The sequence below is a fragment of the Marmota monax genome, unplaced genomic scaffold (genome assembly GCF_021218885.2).
Source record: "Marmota monax isolate L192 unplaced genomic scaffold, Marmota_monax_Labrador192_F-V1.1 WCK01_AAM20220418_F8-fsc00108, whole genome shotgun sequence".
Classification (NCBI taxonomy): Eukaryota; Metazoa; Chordata; class Mammalia; order Rodentia; family Sciuridae; genus Marmota; species Marmota monax.
In genome coordinates, this window is record NW_026694593.1 from 2189728 (window position 1) to 2214108 (window position 24381).

General features: G+C 47.1%; 1 protein-coding gene across 1 annotated transcript in view; it reads left to right on the forward strand.

Moving 5' to 3' along the window:
• Kcnn3 (potassium calcium-activated channel subfamily N member 3) overlaps positions 1-14473 on the forward strand; it is a 151165-nt gene extending 136692 nt beyond the window's left edge. Inside the window, exons 6-8 of the mRNA XM_046421881.2 lie at positions 8792-8919; positions 9500-9569; positions 14150-14473. Of these exons, the coding sequence (XP_046277837.1) occupies positions 8792-8919; positions 9500-9569; positions 14150-14446 (495 nt within the window). The 3' untranslated portion in view covers positions 14447-14473. The remainder of the gene's footprint in view (positions 1-8791; positions 8920-9499; positions 9570-14149) is intronic.
• The last annotated feature ends 9908 nt before the right edge of the window (positions 14474-24381 follow it).

Genomic DNA, 24381 nt, shown 5'->3' on the forward strand with positions numbered 1-24381 from the left:
CTTAGAATGATCTTTCCAGTAGAGCCCATATTCCTGAATATCGTTCATCAAAACGTCATGATCCAATTTTCCCCTTTTGGGTTTTCCAGATAATATTTCTCACTTGTACCCTATAAAGTGGTTAAGGAGGATGAAAAACGGAAAATATGCAGAAATGGGGAGCTCATTTAGCTGCTAAAAATCTGACACCCCACTGAATTGTGAGAGAAGGGAAGGCTCATTTAGAAGAGCCAGAAATGAGCCTTGCAGGGTAACAGCAGGCCGAATGAGCTAGCAGGAGCTGTTTATTTAATGACAGCTTTTATGGAAGATTCTTTAGAACTGCAGCCTGAACCAAGGTCAGGAAGATGATTTCTTGCAAGATTCTCCCCTTCCTGAGACCAGAGAGAACCAAAATCCTGCGCTGGGGTCTCCGCTGCCCTAGTAACTCTGTCTCAGTTAGGACTCCCGTAGGGCAAGGGACGCATGAGCAATCCCATACATCAACTGGAGGTTTTGAAAGCTAGAGAAAATATTCAGTGATTAATGTTGCAAAGCAGTAAAAAATGTGTTAGAAATAGAGACAAAGGCAGGAAGGGAGAATAAAAAGAGAGCGAGAGAATGACTGAGCAGCAGTGGGCTCTTCCAGAAGGCAGGGGGGTGTGCAGTTGCCAAGGTCTCTCCAGTTTCTCGGCAGAATTATTTATGGCGTGCGATTGTTTGGTCTTTGATTACATTTATTGGATCCTTTGAAAAGCCACCACAGATGTTAAAAGGAACAGGGACAAGCAAATATCCCTAAACTGTTGACATACAAATGGTCGTCACGAGGTACATCACAGCCCTGAGCGAGAAGATGTACAAAAGAAAACCTCTTTTGATGCATTAAGATGGCAGCCATTGATGCTGTCACCATTGTAAGACATGCTGGGTTTCACATGGAGTCCCTCTCCCTCAGCCCCGCTGGGATGCACTGTCAGAGGCGTGCTTGGGACTGAGGAAATTTCTAACGTTATTGGAACAACTAAAGGCGAAGACACTTGCTTCTATTAGCCTGATGCTTCACTGTATTGAAACCACATACAGGAGTGAGGGTAGAGAGCTTTTTTGCCTCCAAAACCTTCTCAGGAGTTATTTACCAAGGAGCATCCACAGTCTCTCTGTATATTGTAGTTTGCTTTTTGAAACCGAGAATATACTTTGTATTTCATGTTATTACTTTGTCCTCTCCATTTTTTACCCAGTAAATCAGACACTAGAGGAAAATAAAGCCGAGGAAAACCAGCTCTCTCATATGCCAGGAAAATAAACAAATTTTTTTTTCCTGCAGTATAATTGTGGAAGGAGATGAAGTTGTGCTTGCTAATTTCAATCTTTCAGAAATAATTCTCTAACACCCTCTTCAAGTCCACTTGCTTCTTGAAAAGTAGGACTGAAAATCAAATCCTCAAATATGTATTGCTCATCCATGAGTGCAAGGTACCTTCTTAATCGAATAACATTTCACTTTTCCGAGAACACTTGAATCTGTTGAAATGTCCCTTTAGTGGCTAATATCTTTTCCCAGAGAAATAAACAACACAAAAGGGAGGATTCCTACAGAGAATTTCAAAGCTGGCAGGACTGGGACTTCCAAAGGTTCTCTCACATAACCTTCATTGAAATGGAGGTCTGAGGTCCCTGGCCTACTCGGGTTTGAGCTCACTTCACGCTGCCGACTAGACCAGCCCAGCCTGCTTCCCCTGGGGATCCCGGCCTACCCTCGGTCCTCTCCAAATGGCCTTTGCATTCGGCTGGAGTTGTTCCGGGGGTCAAAGAGTTGCTAGGTCCAGCCCCTGTGTAAGACCTCAGCGAGTGCTTGGGGAAAGATCCGAGGTGGAAGGAGCCGAGAGTGACATATTGCCAACCTCTTAGGAGTGGACAATTAGTAGATTTAACAGATAAAAGCACAATCCCTTAAAAGTGCATGTGACCTTAATTCTCCAAACATCTAAGCAAAAAGAAGAAGGGATTACCGATGAGTCATAACAGTGCTCTAATTTCTCTTCTGTTAATTCATCCCCATGTCTGCCATTAGAGTGGCGCCGTTTTCACTGGTTGGCTGATGGGGATGCGAGGAGGTCTTGGGGCACGGGGAAGGACTCGTTTCTGGTTTTCCTGCACCCCTGGCCTTTCTCTTCCTTCCCTTGTATAACTCATCAAGCCTGGTGGCAACGTCATTTCTGTATTGAGTGCGATCAGCTCTTCCCACACTGACTGAGCAGCGTCACCACCAGCTATTCTATAATCACAACTAACGCTAAGCTCTGGGTACCAGGTGATATATAAGTAAATGACACACAGAGAGACTGTGGAGGTCCTGGAGCCCCATCTGTTCTCCGGCTCTGGCTCCTCCATGTCGCCATCTTTGTTTTATGTAATTAACATACATCACAGAGGTCGCTTCCTGGTGTGCTCTCTTGGTGTCTCAGGGTACACCAAGATGGGTAAGAGGGAGTCCTTGCCCTTGTACTTAACTTCTGGTGACTGACTGCCCTCAGGGAACATGGCAGGGTGGGCTGCCATGGACACTCTTGGCTCTACAGGTGTCATGGAAGGGAGATTCCTACACAGGAATCTGCTGCTACTCTCCACTCAGACCAGTGGGTGGACCTACCCCACGGTGTGCAGGACTGGTTCAGGATCCCCTGTCCTTATCCTTGCTGAAGGGTTCCTTGCCCCAGAGACCTAATCCACGTACACCTCCACAAAATCAGTGAGTAAAACCAAACTTAGGACTTCCCTAAACCTAGTTCTCCCACTAACCTCCCTCCCTGCTCAGCTAATGACATAGCGATCCCTCCAGGGTCCAGACCTGAAGACCTGGAGCCAGCTCTGACTTCTCTGGGCCCCGAGCCCCGTCAGAGGACTGAACAGTTTCCAAATCTGATTCGACCTTGCCATAGCTGCTCCTGCACAGTGGGCTCTGGGGCTCTGCCCCATCCCTAAATCCACCATCTTTCCAGTCTTGTACTATCACGAGAGCTCACTACCTTCTCCCAGTTGAGCCCCCTTTACCACAGCTCTCCTGCACTTTGCTTCCCTGTGGATCTCAGGCTGTGCTGGAGCTCTGAACACACCACTACCCGCTCAAACACATTTCACAGCCCCCTAGTATCTGCCTAATGGTGATAAAGAAAATTTTAATTGCAGTCCCTGTCAAATGTTTATCATAGTCTTGCTAGAAAAAAATTTTCAGCAGGCTACTTAAAAGATTTGCTCTTAGTAGGGGTATTTTTTAGGACTAAACAATGCTCCTCATTGTTATACCAGATGTGGGAAGTCTGGCTATAGCACCCTCGATGGACAACCCACAGCTGGTTGGCCTATGCCTAGATTCTCAGAATAAGTCTTTATGGCTTTAAAATTCATTCATCAATTAAAAGTTATCAGGGAGGCTAATTCTTCTCAAAAGAGGATTGCAAATTTCATCTCCCACAAAGGTTCTGTCCCAGACAGATGGGGCACGGTATATCTTTGACAGCAGTTGCAAAAACACTGTGTGGTGGAGTTGGAAGGATCCTTGGGGATGATCGGGTCCAACCCAGATGAGAACACTCAGTTCCAGACAGGGAGAGGGGAGAGGGGACACCTAAGCCATGTGCAGCAAGCTGGGGCCTATCTCCGATCCAGTTTATTCTCCAGAGGCAACAGCTCTCCAGCCAGAACCCGACAGGTTTTCCAGGACAGTCAGATGGTGGTTAGGGTCCCCGGCCTGGTGGAGAGAAAAGCCAGTTTAACTCCAGCTAGCTGAGCACCACAGCAGTATTAACAGGTGATGAACTCACCCACCGTTCATTACCAGGTTGCCATGGGGAGAGCTTCAAACTCCAACTTTGAACCACAGAAGTATATCTCCTCCCTGCCTCTCCCCCTCCCTCCAGGTTCCTGTCAGTCACGGAGGTGGAGCCCTCTCCCTCCTGGGAAGGCAAGAGTGTGGAATGGAAGGTGGGGAGGAAGGAGAGGAGGTGTGAGCAGGGTATGAAAGAGAGGGCAGCCTCAGGAAGCAGCAGGAAATCTGTGGGGGTGACGATGAGGGAACAGTGGGCTCAGCAGATGGGAAGGAGGGAGAGGCCCCCCTTTCCTGTCCTGTGTGTAATGGACACCCCCAGTCACGGGTGTGGAGACGGGGCCGCCTGCAGGCGTTCTCAGAGCCATGGTGACCGTTGCTCAGTTAGCTTGGGTCCAACCTGTGGAACTCCTCAAGACTGTAGAATGTTCTTCCCTGGGAAGTTCCTGGCCCCGCGATGGACACACCAGTGGTTTCTTCCTGTGGGTCCACCAGTGGGGCTCTTGGAATGACTCTCCCAGGGCTCTCTCTGGCTGCTAAGGACATGGGGTGCTCAAGAAGGGGGCTCCTTTGACCCCCCTGGTCCCTCTGTTCCATGAGTTCCTTCCTGCAACCCACAGCCCCTCTGGGATCCAAGTGGCAGGTCACCTTGGCAGAGAGGTGGCCCGAGAAATCCCTTGACTTGGAACAGTGTGGCCAAGAGCTCAGGAAGCAGACGTGCATTCTGTTGTATTTCTTTTGTTAGGGGTCGGGGAGACCAGAGGGAAAGAAGTTGACATTTATTGGAGGGAGAGTATAATAAAGCAGCCACGGACTGAGGAGCATTGGAGCCAGGCTGGGTGCTAAGTGTTGTAATTACGTTCCCATTTCATCAAAACAAACCCATTTCTCAGACCAATAGGACTTGCAACACTCCAGCTGCTGGCCCACTGAAGCCTTTATTATCTGATACTATGTTACAAATTGTATACTGTCTACTCCCGGACATAGACACACAGCAGTATTCTCACTACCTAGAACAGTGCCTGGCCCTCCGTGGCTGCTTATGCAGTGTTCCTTGAGGGAATGAATTCGGAAAGTGAGTTCCAGAGAGTTCGGCAATGGATCCAAGGTAGAGCCAATCAGCCCAGCTACTTGTGGAGATTTGGGGGGGGGGGGTCAATGAAACAGTGCAGATAGCAGAGCCTGGCAAATAGAAATGCTCAGTGAATGTTAGCTGTCACTGTCGATTTGCAAGACCTTAGTTGGACAATTTTCTCACCCAGGCCCACTAATCTGAGAGTTCTTCCTACAGTACGTAGCTCATGAAGCCATCCCCCATCAAAATGAAAGCATCGATTTTGTGGGGTAGAGAATTTATGGGCTCAAAGAATACAGCCTATGTGTTTGGGGGTTGGAAGCCACATAGATGACTTTACAAGCACGGAGGGTCCTCACCTTGAACCCATCCCAACCCGTCCAATCGTGGCCAGCCTGAAATAATCCCAGCCAGTTTGCTGCTTCATCTCGAGCCCTGTGCCTCCCGCCAGGCTCCCTGCATCCTGGGAGCGTCTTTGGGGTCTGGAGTCCCTGACCACTATGAGAGCCCCCAGGGTACCCACGCTGCCATCAGGGAAGGGTATATGGAGTCCCTCAGAGGCTCAGCATGTCCCAGGAGGGGCACACGGCCTTATCTGCTCTCCACCCAGATGATGCTCTGAGCAATCAGTCAGATGACTTGGAGAGAGGGAGACCTGGTCACAGCAGCATCTGCTGCCTACCTGGGAAAGCATAGTGCAGTTAAAAGCCTATTTCTTTTTCTCTTACAAATATTGATCTCCTTAGATTTGTGCCAGGCTGTTTGCTGGCAATTAATTTCAGTCAGCACAAAGGCTTGCATTTAACATCACTTTCCTGAATAGGCAGGGGCCTCCTGTTCAAACCCATAAAGATGATGTGGTTGCTTCTCAGCTGCAATGTCTTGCATTTGGGCTGAACTTAAATGCAGGACCCAGATTCTATCTTCAGCTGTGTTGCTAAGTGAGGGCCACAATGATTAAATTAAACAAAAAACAAACTAGTGTCCTTTCCAATTCCTTGATCCTGGGAAACAGGAAATCATTTCTTTTGTGTAATGATGCAACCCAGTCAGGTCTTCCTTCAGAACACAGGAAAACCTTATGCGTCTCTTGGACCCGGCTCTTGTTTTGACTTGGCCATGAGCTAGTTGTGTGATTCTGGCTTCACATCCCATCTCTGAAACAGTTTCCTCCTGTGTGGGGTGGGGCGGTTGAGTTGGATGATAACTAATACCAGTTTGGCACTTTAGAGATTCCACATTGACTCCATTTGTCATATCATACATGGTTTTAGACCTTTTCTTTTCTTTTTTTTTTTTTTTTGGTACTGGGGATTGAACCCAGGGGAGCTTTACTACTGAGCTACACCCCTAGCCCCCATACTTCTTTAAAAATTGTGAGATAGGCTCTAAGTAGCTTAGGGCTTTTCTAAGTTGTTGAAACTGGCCTCCCATTTGTGATCCTCCTGCCTCAGCCTCCCGAGCCGTTGGGATTAAGGCGTGCACCACAGTGCCTGGTGGCATCAGTGTCTTTATCTATAAAGTGGGGATGATATTAGTCCCTGCCAGACAGGCTGGTGGTGAGGAAGCAGTGAGTTTATGCACAGGAAGTACTCAGACATTAATGTTGTCCTCGGCACCAGCAGCATAGCCTTGTTTGGGCCTCTGAGCAGCCCTTAAGGTAAGGACGTCTTCTTCTCGTCTTATGGATAATTAGGCATTTGCTTCTAAATTGCTCAATAACTGGTGGAACCTGCAGATCTTCCCATTTCAAATGTCCCACACTGACACAGCAGACCGATGTCAGAGGCCTGTCAACTCTGACATTCCGCGGCTCTGTCAGCGTTCCAAAGGGGCAACTTGAGACTCTGGAGTCTGCTTCCTGGTAAAGCTATGGCAAGTGTTTGTTTTTTTAAGAATTTTTTTTATTTGTTCGTTTTAGCTCTACATGACAGTAGAGGGTATCTTGACGTATCATACATACCTGGAGTTCAACTCCCCATTCTTGGGGTTGTAATGATGAGGAGCTGTACGTGGTGTGGTCATGTGTTCATATATGAACACAGGAAAGTGATGTCTGATTCATTCTATGTCTTTCTCATTCCCATTCCCCTCCTATCCCCCTGTCTATTCTGGTGAACCTCCCCACCTCCTTCCTATTGTGAGTCAGCATCTTCATATCAGAGAGAACATTCAGCCTTTGGGTTTTGGGAATTGGCTTATTTCACTAGCATGGTCGTCTCCAGTGCCCTTCATTTACCGGCAGATGCCATAATTTCATTCTTCTTTATGGCTGAGTAATATTCCTATGGCAGGGTTTTGTCCTTTGAGCCTTTCCTTAGAGGCCAAGAACCCATGGAACCTAAGAAATCACATATCAAATCGTACCATGCCACCTGTCCCCACAAAAGAACAGCAGTAATGTGGGCTCTGCTGGGGGAAAGACCCCTCTCCAGTGCCACCTCTTCTTCCAGAACTCCACTGTCCACTCCAGCCTGAACAGAGCCCCAGAGACCACCCTCTCCCTGCCTCCCCTCATTCTCTGGACGCCCACTGTCCATGGCCTCTGCTCACCATCACCTGTTCTCTTTCAGGCAAGAAAGCACCCAGAGGTGGGCAATTAAATCATTTAAAACCATTTCCACATGGATTTTCACTGAATGGAAAAAAGCAATATTTATGTCACTCAGACATTTCTGAGAAGACTTAGCTGTTCTTTTAAAAACACCGCTTCAGCGCCAATGAAAAATAGAACCCAGCCTCAGTAATAAATTTTGAAGCATGCACACACAGAAGTTATCAGGCTGCAACACCATGTCTTGGAGGCCTCCCCACACGTCTCGGCATTTAACAACGTCCCATCTGTTGGTGTCAGGCTGAAGAAGCGGGACTGTGTTCTCCGATTTTATTAAGATCCTGGCTGGCTGGTCACCTGGTTTCTTGAGACTGGCCTACTTGCTTCAGGGCCCCGGGCCCGTGGACCCGTGCCCGTTTGCATGGCTGACAGCAATGGAGACGGTTAATCAAAAATCTGTTTAGCTGGTGCTTAATAAGGGTTGTTTCCTCTTGCTCTTGTTACTAATTGCTGAAGATGTCTGTGTTTGGATTAAAACTTTGTCCCTTGCCATCTGGATGCCATTGATATGTCTCAGTTCAGTCGTGAGCCGGGTGATATCAGTGGTTTCCATGTCAACGGATGACAGCGTCATATGTGGAAACGTGTGACTGCAGAGCCCTGCGGAGGAGCCAGCCAGGGGGGAGGCAGCTGCCGCTTCACACCTAAAGATCTTCACTGACTTTAGCTATTGCTTTGCAATTATTTCCGTTTTCTGCCGATGACATTTACATGTAAAATCGCCGTGTAAGTGGTTTGGGCCACTTAGGAGAGGAAACAGTGGAATTATTGATACCTCCAGCTCCAGTGGGTGGGTTGGGGGGGACATTTCCTCAAAGAGGCCTTTCTAAATCTCCAACCGATAGGAAATCTGTTTATTCTCTGAATCCAAGAAATGTGCCCCACACACTCTATGGAAATCTCAGGTCGGATGTGGCACTGTGCCCGCCAGGTCAGCAATGGCACATACTTGTCCATTCGGAGGTCCCTGGGCCTCAAGGTCTCGCCACGGCGGGGCTGTCTAAATATAGCAGCAGCAGCAGCGGTTGAGAGGCTGTACTGAAATAATTAAGAAGGAAAAAAGAAACGCCTCTCAACTCCAAGCGACAGCCTACTGTGTCCAGTTCAGGGTTAATAAGAGACGAATTTTAATCATTTTATTTTCTCAGCGTTCCCTGATCTTGATTAAGAAAATAGATGGCTGCGGAATTGTTTTCTTAGGAGGCCGACGATGGCGACCGACGTGAAAACACATTACATGAACCTGGGAAAAGGAACCTGATAGCAGCCCGTTTTGTTTCTTTTGCTTCAGATCAAGAATGCTGCAGCCAACGTCCTTCGGGAAACGTGGCTGATCTATAAACACACCAAGCTGCTCAAGAAGATTGACCACGCCAAAGTCAGGAAGCACCAGAGGAAATTCCTCCAAGCGATCCACCAGTGAGTCCGGGGCAGCTCCGCCCTCAGATGCTCCGACAGGAGGGGGGGGGGACCTGCAGCTCCGCTGGCATCCTCTCCTACCTCGGAGGCACACGAGACACCCCGTCTGTTCCATTCCACAAGCACCAGGGTAGGGACTGGCTCCAACCAGGCGTCTGTTCATTTACTGCTGCTGCCGGGCAGTGGGCAGGCTGCGGGGAGGGTGAAGGAGCAAGAGTCTCTCTCTCTCTCTCTCTCTCTCTCTCTCTCTCTCTCTCTCTCTCTCTCACACACACACACACACACACACACACAGTGCATTGTTGAGAAGAGGGCATTCAGAGTGAAAAATACAGCATCAGCAAGGGCTTACAAGCACAGGAATGAGCTGAAAATGGCCAGGAAACTCAGGTCACGGAGACAGGAGTTTTCCGTGCTGGGGACCTGACAACACTTTGATTCTATTGGCAGTTCCCCATGCTCAAGGTCCCCATGCTCAGATGAAATGACTCAGATGAGATGACAGAGCCGTGGAATCCACCAGCGAGGCTAAACCTTGACATGAACTTGAAACGTTTTTCTGTCCGACTCTCCCCCACAGACTGAGGAGCGTCAAGATGGAGCAGAGGAAGCTGAGTGACCAGGCCAACACCCTGGTGGACCTGTCCAAGGTGAGTGGCGGAGTCCAGAGACATCCTGGAGCTCCAAGTTGCTGGCATTTAGACTTCTCAGGTGCGTCTGTGAAGACCTGGCGATGTCCAGAGTCCACAGCGCAGGACAGAAAAGCAAAAGATACTCCTCCTTGGTTACAAAATAAGCAAGATTTAAGTTTTGGACGTTTGCAGCCCACCTGTAGGGGGTTTTGTTTGTTTGTTTTTGGTCCAGGGGTTAAACCCAGGGGCACTTACCCACCAAGCCATATCCCCAGCCCTTTTTATACATTATTCTGAGATAGGGTCTTGCTAAGTTGCTGAGGCTGGCTTTGAACTTGTGATCCCCTGCCTCAGCCCCCTGAGCCACTGAGATTACAGGCCCCACGCCACGGCACCCAGTCATCTTCTTGACTTTTAAAGCTTGCTGTCTGTTTCTTAAAAGGCTCAGGTTTGTCTAATTAGCTGACCTGCTAAGTCTTTTCTGTGGGTTGTTTTAGTAGCTGCCGTTGAGGGGCTCCTAAGAAAGAGTTCAGGTCACCCAGGGGCAAGACATGTTAACGAGAACCAAATAGGTGTAATGGCCTGGGTCACACCTAAGACCTTTCCAGCGTTCTGTTATTATCGGGGACTCATTTCCCTGCATCTTCCAATCTTTACAGTCCAGTTTTTCTTGCCCCAAATTGGTGGTACATTTCTCTATTTCCCAAGATGCAATCAACGGTGAACATGAAGATTCCCCCTAAAAAAGAGAGCCCTCTTTTGAGAGCTCAAGGCCTTAAGGCTTGATATCACATTGCCATTCCATGTTTCAGACACTGAACTGCTGTAAAATACTGTGAAGAAGCTCCCTCTTGCATTTCACCAAAGTAGAGAAAGCAAGGCCCCACGTGGGCAGAGCTGGGAGCATGCACCATTGTAGACGGGTCCCCCTAACCCCCCTCCCACTGCCTTCTGATAGGAATTGTACACCAAGGGTACCGCCCAGGGCCAGGCTGGCAGAACATTCCAGCAGATGCCAATTATCATAATGGAACACATTCCCTGGGAGAGCAAGAGAGACTCCCTTGGGCAAATTAACCACCTTTTTTAAAGGGGGTGCAATCAGAAATGACTGGTTGTTGGGCCACGGGCAGGCACCTTGTTCAATAGAGGGATCAGGCCAAAGAAAAGACCTCCTGAGCCTGCAAGGGCTTCAATCAGAGAGTAAGTGACTTGGCACAGCTGGGGAGAAGTCGACAGGGCTGCGGACCTCTGGGGGGGGGGTCAGGTGGAGTGGGGGATTCCTGAGAGGCTGGGTATGGGGAGGAAGATAACAGAACAGTGATGTGCAGGAGAGAACAGCACCCCCAGGGGGATGTGTTGGTTAATACTCTTGGGTTCTAGGGTTGGGATTGTAGGTCAGTGGTAGAGTGCTTGCCTCGCATGCATGAGGCCCTGGGTTTGATCCTCAGAACCACATAGAAATAAACAAATAAAAATATATTGTGTCCATCTACAACTAAAAAAAATTTTTTAAAAAGTACCTTGAGTTCAAATATTAGAAACCAAACCCATTGAAACTAAGTTGAAAACTGGAAGAATTTACTCTAAGGATGTAAGAACCTCAAAGCAGGCATGTGATCAGAGAGGAACTGACTAGAACCATACCTGGAAGCTCTTGGGGGGCATCTCCTTATGCCATCTGTGTGTGTGTGTGTGTGTGTGTGTGTGCTGGGGATTGAACCCAGGGCCTTGTGCGTGCTAGGTAAGCACTCTACCAACTGAACTACACCTCAGCCCAATACCATCTCTTGACTCTATCTATTCAAGGGTCTCTTTTCAATTCTGTCTCTCTCTTTCATTCCACCTCCTACCTCCATGGCAGACTACGGCAGGCCACCAATTCAGACAGTCCGTGTTATAGTCTTAGCCACAGGTAAAGATCAAGTAGCCTCCTATTTGTCTTAAGTCTGAATTCTCAGAAGAGATGCTGATTGGCCAGTTTGAGTCATGTGCTCACCTTGCACCCATCAACCATGGTCAGGAGGAGGATGGAGTCAGGCCAGCCTACTCTGTGAGCCTCAGGAATAGTCCAGTGAGATTCCCCAGGACGTTCCTTCTGGGAGCAGCAATGTCACCCAACTCGCCTCTTACCTGGAAGGACACACTGTGACTGATCTCCTCCAGGAATATTAGGTAAACCAGCTTCGAAGCCTGCCTTTCTGCAGTGCCGCCTACAGCCACCCTACAGAGGGATGGGGCCCACGAGCAGACCGTGGGAAGCACAAACCCCAGTGAGTTAGAAAGATGCTCTTTTGAATTCATAACCTGGAGAGCAAGTTACCTGGAAAAGAGAGCCCTCAGGAAAGAGTTAGGGGGAGAATCTGCAGTGTGTGTGTGTGTGTGGGGGGGGGGGAATGCCCAGAAGGCCTGGGGAGGAGGTGGATCGACATCCATCCAGTCTTTGTCTTTTCCTCCCAGGAGATGCCCAAGGTCCTGGCAGCAGCTTAGCATATTTCACATTGGTCGGTGTTTGCCCTGGCATCCTGTCACCAAGCAACGGAACAGGGGAGGGCAATCTGATGCTGTGCTGGCTCCCCTTTCTTTCTTTGTGCTTCACCCCCATCCCCCGACTCACCACCTTCACAGCCCTGCCCTTCAGGCCTCCCGAGATTAAAGATGTGCTGCGCGGCCTCCAAATCTTATTTCCTATATTGAATAGCTACCTTATACAGAGACAGAGCCTGGGAGGGCCTGGACTCTTTACCCGATTGCTTTAATTTCTTCCATTGAAATGTAAAAATAATTCCTACCATCTGAAGCTCAGGTGATCAAATAAGGTAATACCTGTAAAAATGCTGTGTAAACTCTAAAGGTTTTGCAAATGGTAGTGCCGATTCTGAATGTAGATGAGGAAACCAGGATCTAAGAAACAAAGCAGCTGTCCCAAGGTCAGGCGGGGTGCCAGGGCTGGGGCTGAAACCCAGGGGCTTGGACTGTGAGTCCAGAGCTCATCAGGGCGCCCCAGCGGTCACAGGCATCAGTGGTTTGTATATTCTGGGAAGAAAATGCACACTGAGAAGGTTCTGTGAATGTTAATTAATGGGGGAAGTACTTTCACTTCTAAAGTTGCCCTTTCCTCTGAGGGCGTCAGGGATACAGTGTCCTGCTCCGGCAGGGGCATCGCTAACTGAGAGAAAAGCTGTCTTCATGCCACCAAGGGCAGCTCCTCCCTGTGCAGCCTGGCAAACTCCAACCTGGCAAGGGTTCACTGCATTTCCAATCCCCTCTCCCCACTGGCTCATCATATTATGCCACCTTCTTTAACTCCTCTGTTTTTCTCTCCCCTTGTTTCCTACTCCTTGGGCCCCTGGGGGCACCAGTCGTTTCTACCTCCTTCTGGAGTAACCAGACACAAAAGGTGAAATAGGATCCGGGCATCACTGGCAGGTCACCAGAATCCCAAAGAGCCTGAACCCCTGGGGGAGGGGGGGATTGTGGGAGGGGTGACACTGCCAGCCTGGCCATCTGCCATTGCTGCCACAGGAACCTTATTCCTGAACACCTGGAAGTGTGAAGACTCTTGGGAATCTTGCTCCCAAGTCGGATGTCCAGAGCGAGGACAGCATTTGTTATTTGCAGGATGAAATATGGCTGTCACGTAGACTAGACTAACATGGGCCATGGGGTAGCTGGGGAAGGAACGCTGGGAACTGGTGGGGTCCTTGGAACACTGGGAGACAGTCTTGGGTGCAGAAGGGCTACTGGGGAGCAGTACCCAGGTGGAAAGGCCCTTCAGGGACGTCCCCAAACAGGAACACTGACTGGGTCTTTGTGTCCCCTCCTGGGCTGGCTGGGGAAGGGCCAGCCCTCAGATGGTGGCTCCTTTTATAAGGAAACCAAGGTTGAGAGAGGTTAAGTGGCCAGAGGTTGCCGTGTTCCTGAGCTGCATTCTTGCACTTGAACCCTGGCCTGCTAATCGTAAAACTATGACAACAGCCGTTTCCACTTCTGCGTCTTCTCTTCAGTCATTAAATGCCAGCAGCCACAGAAGCTGAGAGCATGGGTCTCTGTAAGAATATGGGGACAGTTTAGAGGTGCACTCCGTCTAAGGGGGAAGAAAAGTGCTATTTCTTTTCCTTCGTATGTATTTTCTATTAAAAATTTATAATTAGCTGCCGGGCACAGAGGCGCACATCTGTAATCCCAGGAAATCTGGAAGCTGAGGCGGAAAGATCTCAAGTTTGCTGCCCAGCCTGGACAAGTTGGTGAGACCCTGTCTCAAAATAGGAAATGAAAAGAGCTGGGGATGTAGCTCAGTGGTAGAGCACCTCTGGGTCCAATCCCCAGCTCCCCAGTACAGGGACACACACACACACACACACACACACACACACACACACACACAATTAATGCTCATTACTGTTGCAATAGGGAACAAATGTGCCCACCCCAGCCTTCCCATCGGCTGGAAGGAACCGGTTTCTCCTTTCTTGGCCACGTCAGAGACGGCTGGGGTGCAGGCCACTCCTGCCGCAAGGTGCGGGCGTCCCCCTTGTCCCAGGGCCGTTCCTCCGTGCCCACGGCCATGTCCCCCCTCTGGTTCTCTCTCCGCACAGATGCAGAATGTCATGTACGACTTGATCACGGAGCTCAACGACCGCAGCGAGGACCTGGAGAAGCAGATCGGCAGCCTGGAGAGTAAGCTGGAGCACCTCACGGCCAGCTTCAACTCCCTGCCCCTGCTCATCGCAGACACCCTGCGCCAGCAGCAGCAGCAGCTCCTGACGGCCATCCTGGAGGCCCGGGGCGTCAGCGTGGCCGTGGGCACCACGCACGCCCCGCTCTCCGACAGCCCGATCGGGGTCAGCTCCACCTCCTTCCCGACCCCGTACACGAGTTCAAGCAGTTGCTAAATAAAACTCCCCTCTCCGGAAGCGTTACCCATAGGTCTTAAGATGCAGATCCACTCTGTCCTGGTCGCTTTGCCATCGCGGAACTCGGAGACCAGGGAGCGGAAAGAAGAGACGGAGCTCACTAGCTGACTCGGCCCACTCGTGCTTGGTTCGAAATGCCTTGAAACCAGAAATCTAATCTCTGTTTAGGTGCCTCTACTTGGGAGCGGGACGAGGAGAGGACAGGAAGCGACGCCTCTGGCGGGGCCCTTGCTGCAGAGTTGGTGGAGAACAGAATCCACGCTCAATCTCAGGTCTTCACGTGGGGGTGGGAGGGGCAGGTGCGCGGAGCAGCCACGGTGAAGCCAGGCCAGAAGAGGGGCCTGGGAGAGGGGTGGGGCAGGCTTGGGGATGGGTCCCTCGTGGGGACCTAGAGCATGCCTCTCTCCTTCCGTCTAGAAAGCTTGGGTGACAAAAAGTAAGAGAGCTGCCCACAACTTGCCAAAACAGACATACCCAGTTTAGACTGAAAAAAAGGTTGATAATGAGAACTGCACACACACACACACACACACACAAATACAAATTAAAAGCCAGATTTTTCCATCCAACATAAATACCTACATAAGCCTGGGTGTTTGCACATGCGCGCGCACACACACACACACACACACAATTTCCCACACCCCACATTCAGTCCAAGTCCTTTCTTGTTTGAACTTCACCCAAATACAAAGGGACCTGATATTGTCCCCTGCACACAGTAGGCACTCTCTTAATGAGTTGAGTGGGTTTGAATATGAACACAGGGTATATTCAGCCCAGGTAGTTAGGTAGTGTTGGCCACATCCTGGGCCCCTCTGAAGACACAGGTCCCTTCCAACACAGTGCAGGTTGCTTTGCCCTGGATACACACCGTGCATGATTTGAAGTGGATGCCAAGCCAAAACTGTTGGCATTCTGGAGGGGTAAGCAGGCTTCTGAAAATAACAGCTTTTGCAGGGCTTCCTTCTTACATCCAAACAAGCTGTTCTGATGGACTACACACCCGTACTATGTGAGGGAGGGGGTCCAGAGGATTATGCATGTGTTTGCACAATGCACCAACAGATGCAACCCAATGGCATCTTGGTGGACAGAAGTATTGTCTGGGGATTTGCTGAGCTGTATTCACCGAGAAGCATGTTTCCAGCCCCTGATATTAGAAATGCAAAGGGTCAAGCACCTCACCTTGGAGCTGCTGAGCTGGGAGGAGAAGGATAGAGAGTGGCCCACATGGTCCCTTCTACCTGACCTGAAGTCACCTCAAAATGAAATATTGTGAGAACAAAGGGAGTCTTTAGGGAATCTTGTGGGTAAGGTAAGAAGAATAGATTTGTCAGAAGCCTATGCATATTGTGCCATGTTAAATCTCGGTGCAAAAACAATTTCAATACATCACAAATTCCAAGAGACTCCAGAAACATCAAGATGCAGTGTAGTGACAGGAACCAAATTTTTTTCTTTCATTTCTCCATAATCTGTCCACACACAGTATTTGTGTCATGTTATTCATCATTTTCCTCATTCTGAGGTCCTTGACTTCTACTTGTGGGAAACTAATGATACTGTATGGAATATTTCATCTGTTTAGGGTCAAACAAAAGGGTGTTACTGCATAGGGGGTTATCATTTGTGGTCGGGCTTTGTAACAAGTCATCTCCATTCATAAGGCCAGGCTTTGTGGTGCAAATTTTTATTTTTATTTTTATTTTGGACTGGGGATTGAACCCAGGGGTACTCTACCTTGAGCTACAATCTCAGCCCTTTTTATTTTTTGAGACAAGGCCTTGCTAAGTTGCTGAGACTGGCTTTGCATTTGTGATCTTCCTGTCTCAACCTCTGGAGTCCCTGGGATCACAGGGGTGCAGCATGGCTCCTGGTAGTAGATTTTTCTTCTACAGCACTGGGCCTGGTCTTCTAAGGATGAGGGAATCACTAGACTGTAAGGTAGACAATTCTAGAGCAAAGGCTACTCTTTCAGGAAGATCTGGGCTCTTGCTAACCTTCTTCTTTTGGGTCTTGCTATTGCTACCTTCCACCCCCCCTCCCCAGTGCTGGGGAGGCAACCCAGAGCCTCACACATTCTAAGCAAATGCTCTGCCACTGAGTTAAACCTCAGGCCACTGCTGTTGTTTAAATGATCTGTCTTCTTAAAGGTTTATCTTGAGAATTTTCATGGGTTGTTTTGCATACTGGAGATGCTACACCTGCTTTTGGCTTTTTATATTTTCCACTTGTTCTTTTAACTATTGACTATCTGGAAGACTCCCACCTCTTTTTTTCTTTTCCTTTTATTCCAAGAATGGTGCTCCTATTTTCAGTGACAGTTCCACCAAATATATAAGCAGATGTATAAACAGATGAAATAGCCACACAGTTTATTTGTGGCACTAATTCTGCTTCACAACGTGCAGACCACTGATGGTTCAACTTAAGGGTGCCAGTCCCGATCATTTAGACTACAGCCATCAACTATGGATTCCTACTTACCCTTCCCTCCCACTATAACTCTGTGCTGTGTGTGTGTGTGTGTGTGTGTGTGTGGTGTGTGCACGTGCACATGGGTGTGTGCACACAGAGAGATTTAGTCTTCATTTCACATAAATGACTTACAGAATTCACTGCCACTCCTCTTGCCCCAAAGTGTGTGCAGACTGTCATTTATCTGAATTATCACAGGCTGTAGATAATTCTTTTTAAATCCATTATCGATGCTCTTGCTAGGTCAACCCTGAAGATGAAGTGAGCAATGGTAGTTGAGGAAATGGTTGGAGTTATTTCCAGTAGCAGGAGCCAGGGGCATCGTAGAGACACATGGGCATTGGTAGCATGACTTGACCTATTGGTAGTGCAATAGCTAGGGTGAATTTTATCTTTGGCAAAAGATACTCTTAAAAAAAAAAGTGAATCTGCATGTTGATCCCTTAATGGCAAATGGGATGTGACTTCTCTGTACTAGTGCTTCAGCTTTATGTGGGGAAGTTACGATTCTGCTGCAAGTACAATCAACCCTTGAAGACCTAGGTGTTCATTATCCTGGGTGTAGCTCACCCGGATTTTCCTCCTACATCTTTTTGCTGATTCCACTGCACCTCAGCAACACAGTCAGATGGGGGAAGGGGACCGGTGAATTCTAATGTCATGCCTTCTTGTACCTGATTCTCAAGTTTGGTCATGGAAGAGGTTTAATTATCTGCTCAAGAATGGGCTACATGTAAAAACTAACCATCACAGAAACCTCAGTCCAGTCCAGAACCCATCAATTTCTGCCCCCTTCTGGAAGGCTGACCCAGTGGCGGAGCCCCTGCTATAATCTTTCCAATAATGCAGTGGCAGGTAAAAGCATCCTAATAATCCCCAGAATATCTAGACACTTGAATTAGAAATACAGAGCCACCCCCCTCCCATCGCTTAAGCCATATTATAGCTTCGTGTACTGAAAAGTCAGGGATGTACTGTGATACTTTAAGACCACTAATCTCAGTGGAATTTCAGGACATAGCATCAGTTGGTGAATTATACCAGACTAGAAGCTCACTCCTCCTTAGATTGAAGTCCAAATACAACCTGCACCTTTGGATCAAAGGCCACATATCTGTGATCATCATCAATAACCATTCTTGCCATCTTCATAATATGTCACTTCATGCCATCATATCTCTAGAAATGCTTAATATAATCCAAAAGAGCAAGAGGGGTACAGCCCTGAGTCCCCACTGATGGCCTGACATCTGTGGGGACCAGGGGCATCATAACCTCGTAAATGAGGAGATGTGGAAAATGTACATGCAGGCCAGCTCTAAAGTGCTCAGTGCAAATAGTTTTATCATTAAAGGTCGAGAAGGAGTAGCATTAAAGAAATGATGGTTTTAATATATTGGGGATTTCCCCCTTAAATTTTCCATAATTTCCTTGTGAATAAATCATGAAAAAGAAGAAGACTAGTGATACAAAAATCAGAATAAATAAAAACTTAAGACTGGATCCACATCTTTGGCCAACTAATATAACCACTTTATACCTCAGTTTCTCTGTACTTATAATGAAGACAATAGTTACTATTGCTAAGTACAAAGTATTCAATAGAGGAAAACAATGAAACCATTATTGTCATTGACAACAACCCAGCCTGACTCTAGCTAGTCCCCGATTTGATGTTGTATTTGAATGTAGTCAATAGTTACCAAAAAGTAATTATTACATAGCAAATAAGTAGTGAAACTGGCAGGGAGAAATAGCGCCTAGTTTCAGAACCACCCCTCCGCCTCCTCCAGATTGTCACTTGATAGACAGTGCACCCCCAAATCAGAATCAGTGTTTCATCTCAGAACCAAGGATTTTGCTACTACCATCCATCATAAAAACCCAGCCGAGACACTAACGAAGTCATTGCACTACCAGTAGGTTGCTATTCTTTTTTAAAAATCACTGAATTTAAATCCTAAAATTTGTCTCCAGTTTTACACAGTCATTCTGCTTCCCTGAAGGTTGCTAGAAGCAGATTAAGGATCCGTTCGTGGTCATCGGGCTGTCCCTGTTGGTTCCGCGGTGTTTGATTTCAGTACCTTAGACAGCTATCCGTGGCTTCCCGGCAGGCGTGGGGCAGCGCCTTCCCTCCCGCTGCAGTGTGCGGGCTTGAGGACGCCCTGGACACTAGCCCTTCCTTCCTTCCCCACTGCCGCCAGAGTCAACGTTTAGGAGATCACTGGTACCACTAGGAAAGGAGCCTTACGGGGAGAGCTACGTCAACTTTCTGTCTGGGGTAGTGGGAAGCTCGTGCCAGGCTGCATGAATAGAAATTAACACTTAACTCCTGTCAGGCGAGTAATGCGTAGATTTATATTGAGATAGGCCACAGCTTATTTAAGACGTACTCAGTGCAAGGGTATATAGATACATATAGATAGAGAAACAATATAACTGTGATCTTTTTGTCTTACACCATTACTGGAAACACCCAAACTCGAACTGGAGTTCCCTCTGAACAAAAACCATTGTCAAATCTTCAACGGATGACCTCCATACCTAGGTGCCAAGTGCCCCGTGACAGTGTTTACACACCTGGGAATTGTAGTCTGGAAGCTGTAATCTTGGGCCTGGACAAACAAAAGAGACGTCGTGACCAACCGAGCTGGTGGAGGAAAAGCACAAAACCCAATACCAACCTGTACAGTTAGGATCCCAAAGAGATGCTGACATTTCCGGCCAAAAACAAACAAAAAAACAATAGTGACAAATCAAATCTGATTGGAACCGCCAACATCCAGGTTCTCGGAAGAAGGACAGGGAATAAACGACATTCTCTAGCTGTGTCCGTTTTTGAATCCCAACCAGGACTGACCGACCTTCATCAGACGTTTTTAACGGCGCAACAACTCGATTTGGGTCCCAGACTCTCCATTCTGCGCGGCCACAAGAGAACAACAAGAGAGCATGACAGGATGTTCATGGAGGGGACATTTCCATGGCAAACTCAGAGACTGAAGTGTTTATATCCTGAATCAGACGAGCTTCAATATGAATTTGCATCTTGCCTCTGTACTGCTTGCTATTTTTTAAATGATAGGAGAAAGCATAACAGTTTATTTTAAATATGAAATATATTGCTATATTATAAAATATATTGTAACTTTCAATTAACATTTTGTATCAAACTAGTCTTTAGCAGGTCCAGTGTCAGCCTGCTCTCCCAACCACTGTTTCTGAGTACACATCATTGTTAGAGATCACCTGACTCCCAGGCCACAGGCCTGGTCCCACAACCTATGAACTGCCATATTCTCATTTTTCTAAGACCTAAATATTAGTGACAAAAAAAATACTATTACAAACTTAGAAGGATGATTCTACCCTAAAATCTGTCAAGCCATTTCAGAAGAGATTTTAAAAGCCATCACTCCTTTAAGTAACAGCACAGAGCCAGTTTAATAAAAGTACAGATTCTTTCTATAGAAATGCAAAGACCCCATGCTATAAATTAGGTCTCCACTGCAGCCAACCCGTTTTCCTTTGGCCATGTCAAAATTGGGCACAAGGAAGAATCCTGTTTTTCTTGTGACTCAAAAGACTCAAAATTTCTAAGCATTGTGAGTTGCTTAGTTGTGTGTGGGAAGAGTAAAAACGGGGTTTGAGTCCCCCCAGGCAGGGCCCAGGGAGAGCCCATGCAGATGTGCTTTTCTGAGTTGGCAATTTCCTGAAGGGAGCGCGGTTTCCACGTGTCTGTCACCAACGTGGAGCCCGGCTCTTGTGGCAAGAAGAGGCAGGACACCCACAGGAGGATCCAGCAAAGAGCTGGGCTCCCTGTTCTGCTCATTTACCCTTAGCTGGAGGAATCCTTTTTGGCTAAGATGTTTTCTTTTATGGCAAAATTAAGCAACTCATGAAATCCACTCCCCTCCTGCAGCTGAGACACATGTAGAATCTCTCAGTTCCCTCTTTTGAATGACCACGTTCCTATTTCTAGATGAAAACGGATGTATTCAGTTACAGAACAAAGATTTCCTCGAATCAGTGAGCCTCCTCCAGGTGAGGACCCTCCCTTTCAGTCACGGTTTCTGTTTAGTATTGTATAGGTGCAAACCAAATAGCATAAAGGTGGGTTTAACTTAGCTTGTGTGTCTCAACACAAACGTGGGAAATTCAACAGCTATCCAGATAGTACCAAACAACAGGGTTTCTCCTTGGGTGGGGGTGTGGGGGACTGGAATCCTCCCACCTTTCAATGTGTTTGAACTTCAATTCTCTTGTTCATCTCACTAAAACCAAGGCTTGGGTCTCCATGATGTTAGTTATTCATGGAGCGTGAAAGCAAAATCTCTAAATGCCCATTTCAATCTGCTTGAGTAGTTGAGTCCCATTTTGTACACAAGTTGTGTCTGTGTGGAGCTAAATACACTCAGCGTCTGTGTCACTCCTCAGTTACACGCTAGGCTGAGTGCCATTAAAGCCATCAGAACTCTGGGGCACCTGCTTTAGTTTATTTCCTCGCTGGGTAATGGAAATTAGCTAATTCTCAACTTTATCATTGACTGATGAAATGCACTGATGGTCATCGATTTGTTTCTTAATACTTTTCTGCTGCTAAATAGAACTATCTCTTTTGGCTTTTCCTTCTAGCACTTCCCAGACTGACAAAGATGTTTCCATTTATAGAGAACAAATACATTCTGACCTTTCCCAACAAAGTTGTTACTCAACGAAACCAACACAAATTCCAGAGTTGGGGAAAGCAGAACTCTGGACTGTAATTCAAGTGCATGGCTATATGCTAATCCTTGCTACTCTGGAGTGTGGCCCATGGGTTAGCAGCAGTAGAATCACCTGTAAGCTCTCTAGAAATGCAGAATCTCAAGCCTCACATCAAACCTGCTTAAATCGGCCTTTTCACAAGATCCCCAGGTGATCTGTATGCACAGTAAACATTGAGAAGGGCTAGCTTCACCCCACGGTAACAGACCAACCTCATTAATAATTAGAGAATGAAACCATTTCTTTCCTGAGCTTCATTTACCAGATGACTTGGTGATGTAAAACCCCTTTATGATCATAAGGATAAAGACAAATGCATCTTCAAATTCCATTTGAAGTCATACAGCTTGGATGGTGTACATGAAACAGTAGAGTCAATAAGAGGCGGTCTTTTTCTAGCCTAATTTAAAGAGGGCTCACTTTATAGCCTTGAGCAACTTCAAAGCCCCTTTTAAGCTTTTTTTTTTTTTTTTCATTTTAGCTTGTGCTAGCAAGGCCAGGAGGATATGAGGTGGAGCCTCAGGGCAGGTCCCCTGAAACAGAAGGCCCCCTGGGTCTCTCCGCTAGCATAGTGCAAAGGAAGCTGCCTTTTGTGATCTCTGTGTTTCTTCTGAACTCTCCTCCTCTAGAGGAAACTAGCAAGGGAAATCAGTTCAACCACTGGAAACAGTCCTAATGTCTTCTAAAGCCAATTCTCTTATTTCATTGCACCAACCAAGGTGGGTAGAGAAAGATGGGAATTCTGATATTGGCGCCATAAATTGATATGTACCCAGAAACAGTTAATGTTCTAAATTAATGGCTTTAACCTGTTCATTGTAAAAAGTGCCTTGGACTTCAATCTAAAGAGGTCAGTATAAATATGTATGTGTGTGTGTGATGTGTATGTAGGCAAATATTTACATATTTATACATACATAGGTGCACACACGTATACCTGCACATTCATATATAATATATATATATATATATATATATATATATACATACATATATAAATGCTTCGTAATATATCATTGCTATTCATAGCTCCATTTCTTGTCCGGTCCTATGTTTATTTGTTTAGTGAGATCTTTACATAGAGAGGTTCTATTCAGGACATCGATGTATTTTTTTGTTTGTTTTTTACTTTTTATTAAAAAGGTAAAGGATATTAAAAAAAAAAAAAAGTCAAGTGCCTGAAGGTTTTGAATGGAGTTGTGGTAAAATTTTTCAGGTCACCAAGAAGAAACTAACTTTTCCTTTCAGGAACATTTTTCTGTTTCAGCAACTTTGCTTTCCCACCACCGAAGTGCATAAATAAGGGCGGGTAAAGAGCTCTTGTAACTTCCAGTAGAATCCATTTCTGTGGATTCCATAAGGCAACAGAAAAAAAAAAAAATGTGTTCAGTTGAATGCCCAATTTCCTTCACACATCAGCATGGAGAGGGCCTGGTCTTTGCCAGCGAGCGAGTTGAGTCCTGGTTTTGTTGGTATGGTCATGCACACTGCAATGCAGGGGTGGGGTTCAAATCAGCTTCCACAGGCAGGAGGACTGGGGAGAAGTCTCTAATGGGAACCCGTGTCTTAGAAGGCTGGCAGAGGGCCCAGGGGACTCTCCAGAGCTCTGCAGGCCCTGGCCTTTCTATAATAACGCCATTGCCTGTGTGAATTGGCCTATCTCTGCCTTAGCCAAAGGTCTCCTCTCTCAATAGTGAAACAGCTTGTGATGAACCAACTGCCTCTGGTTAGAAGTACACAAAGTGCTAGGGGTGGGGGTCACCAGGTTCCTATTGCTGTGCTCATGAACTCAAGGATGCATTGTATAGTTCTTTAAACCAAAAGAGAGAGAGAGAGAAACTGGTCTAGCTTCCTGCACCTGTGTCAGGAGCCTCCCAACACCCAGGGCCGGATCCAAGAGGAATGGCCTGGTTACAGTGGCAATCAGAAGAGACACTGCAACATTTCAGAGGGCACCAGAAAGACAACAGTGTCCAGCTGTGTCCAGGCTGCAGACACACCGTGGAATGAGGACTAAGAAGGCCTGGGAGCCAGGGGTGGGAAAGGAATTTTCCCAAGTTGATCCGCTGAACCCTCACTGCTCTCCCTGTGAGTTTTTCTGAGCACTAGATAAAAACTAATAGTAATAATAATGCAAGCCACACGTGGTAGTGCACAGCTATAATCCCAGTGACACTGGAAACACACAGGGAGATCATGAGTTTGAGGCCAGCCTGGGCAACTTAGCAAGACCCTGTTTCAATATAAAAAAATGACAAGGGCTGGGCATGCATCTTGTGGCAGAGCATCCCTGGGTTCAATTCCCAGAACCACAAAACAAACAAACAAATAAGCAACCTCGGTGCTTTCAGAAAAAGAAAAAAAAAATCTAATAGTTGGAACTTTTTCTAGGTTGGTAGATCCAAAAAATATTTTCAAAAACTACATCTAGCTGTATTTCTACTACTGGTCATTCCACAAAGCTGTCTTCCAAAAATTCCCAATGAATGACTCTATTTACCAACTCGGTGATAACTAAATGATAATCGTTTGTACTGAGAAACAGTAACACCTTTCATCTAAGGACCTCAAAAGTCAATCGAGTCATCCTGTGAGGTGGATGACACATATTACTCCCATTATTCCCATGGGAAAGTCGGGCCCTAGAAATTTGGGCAGAAAAGGAC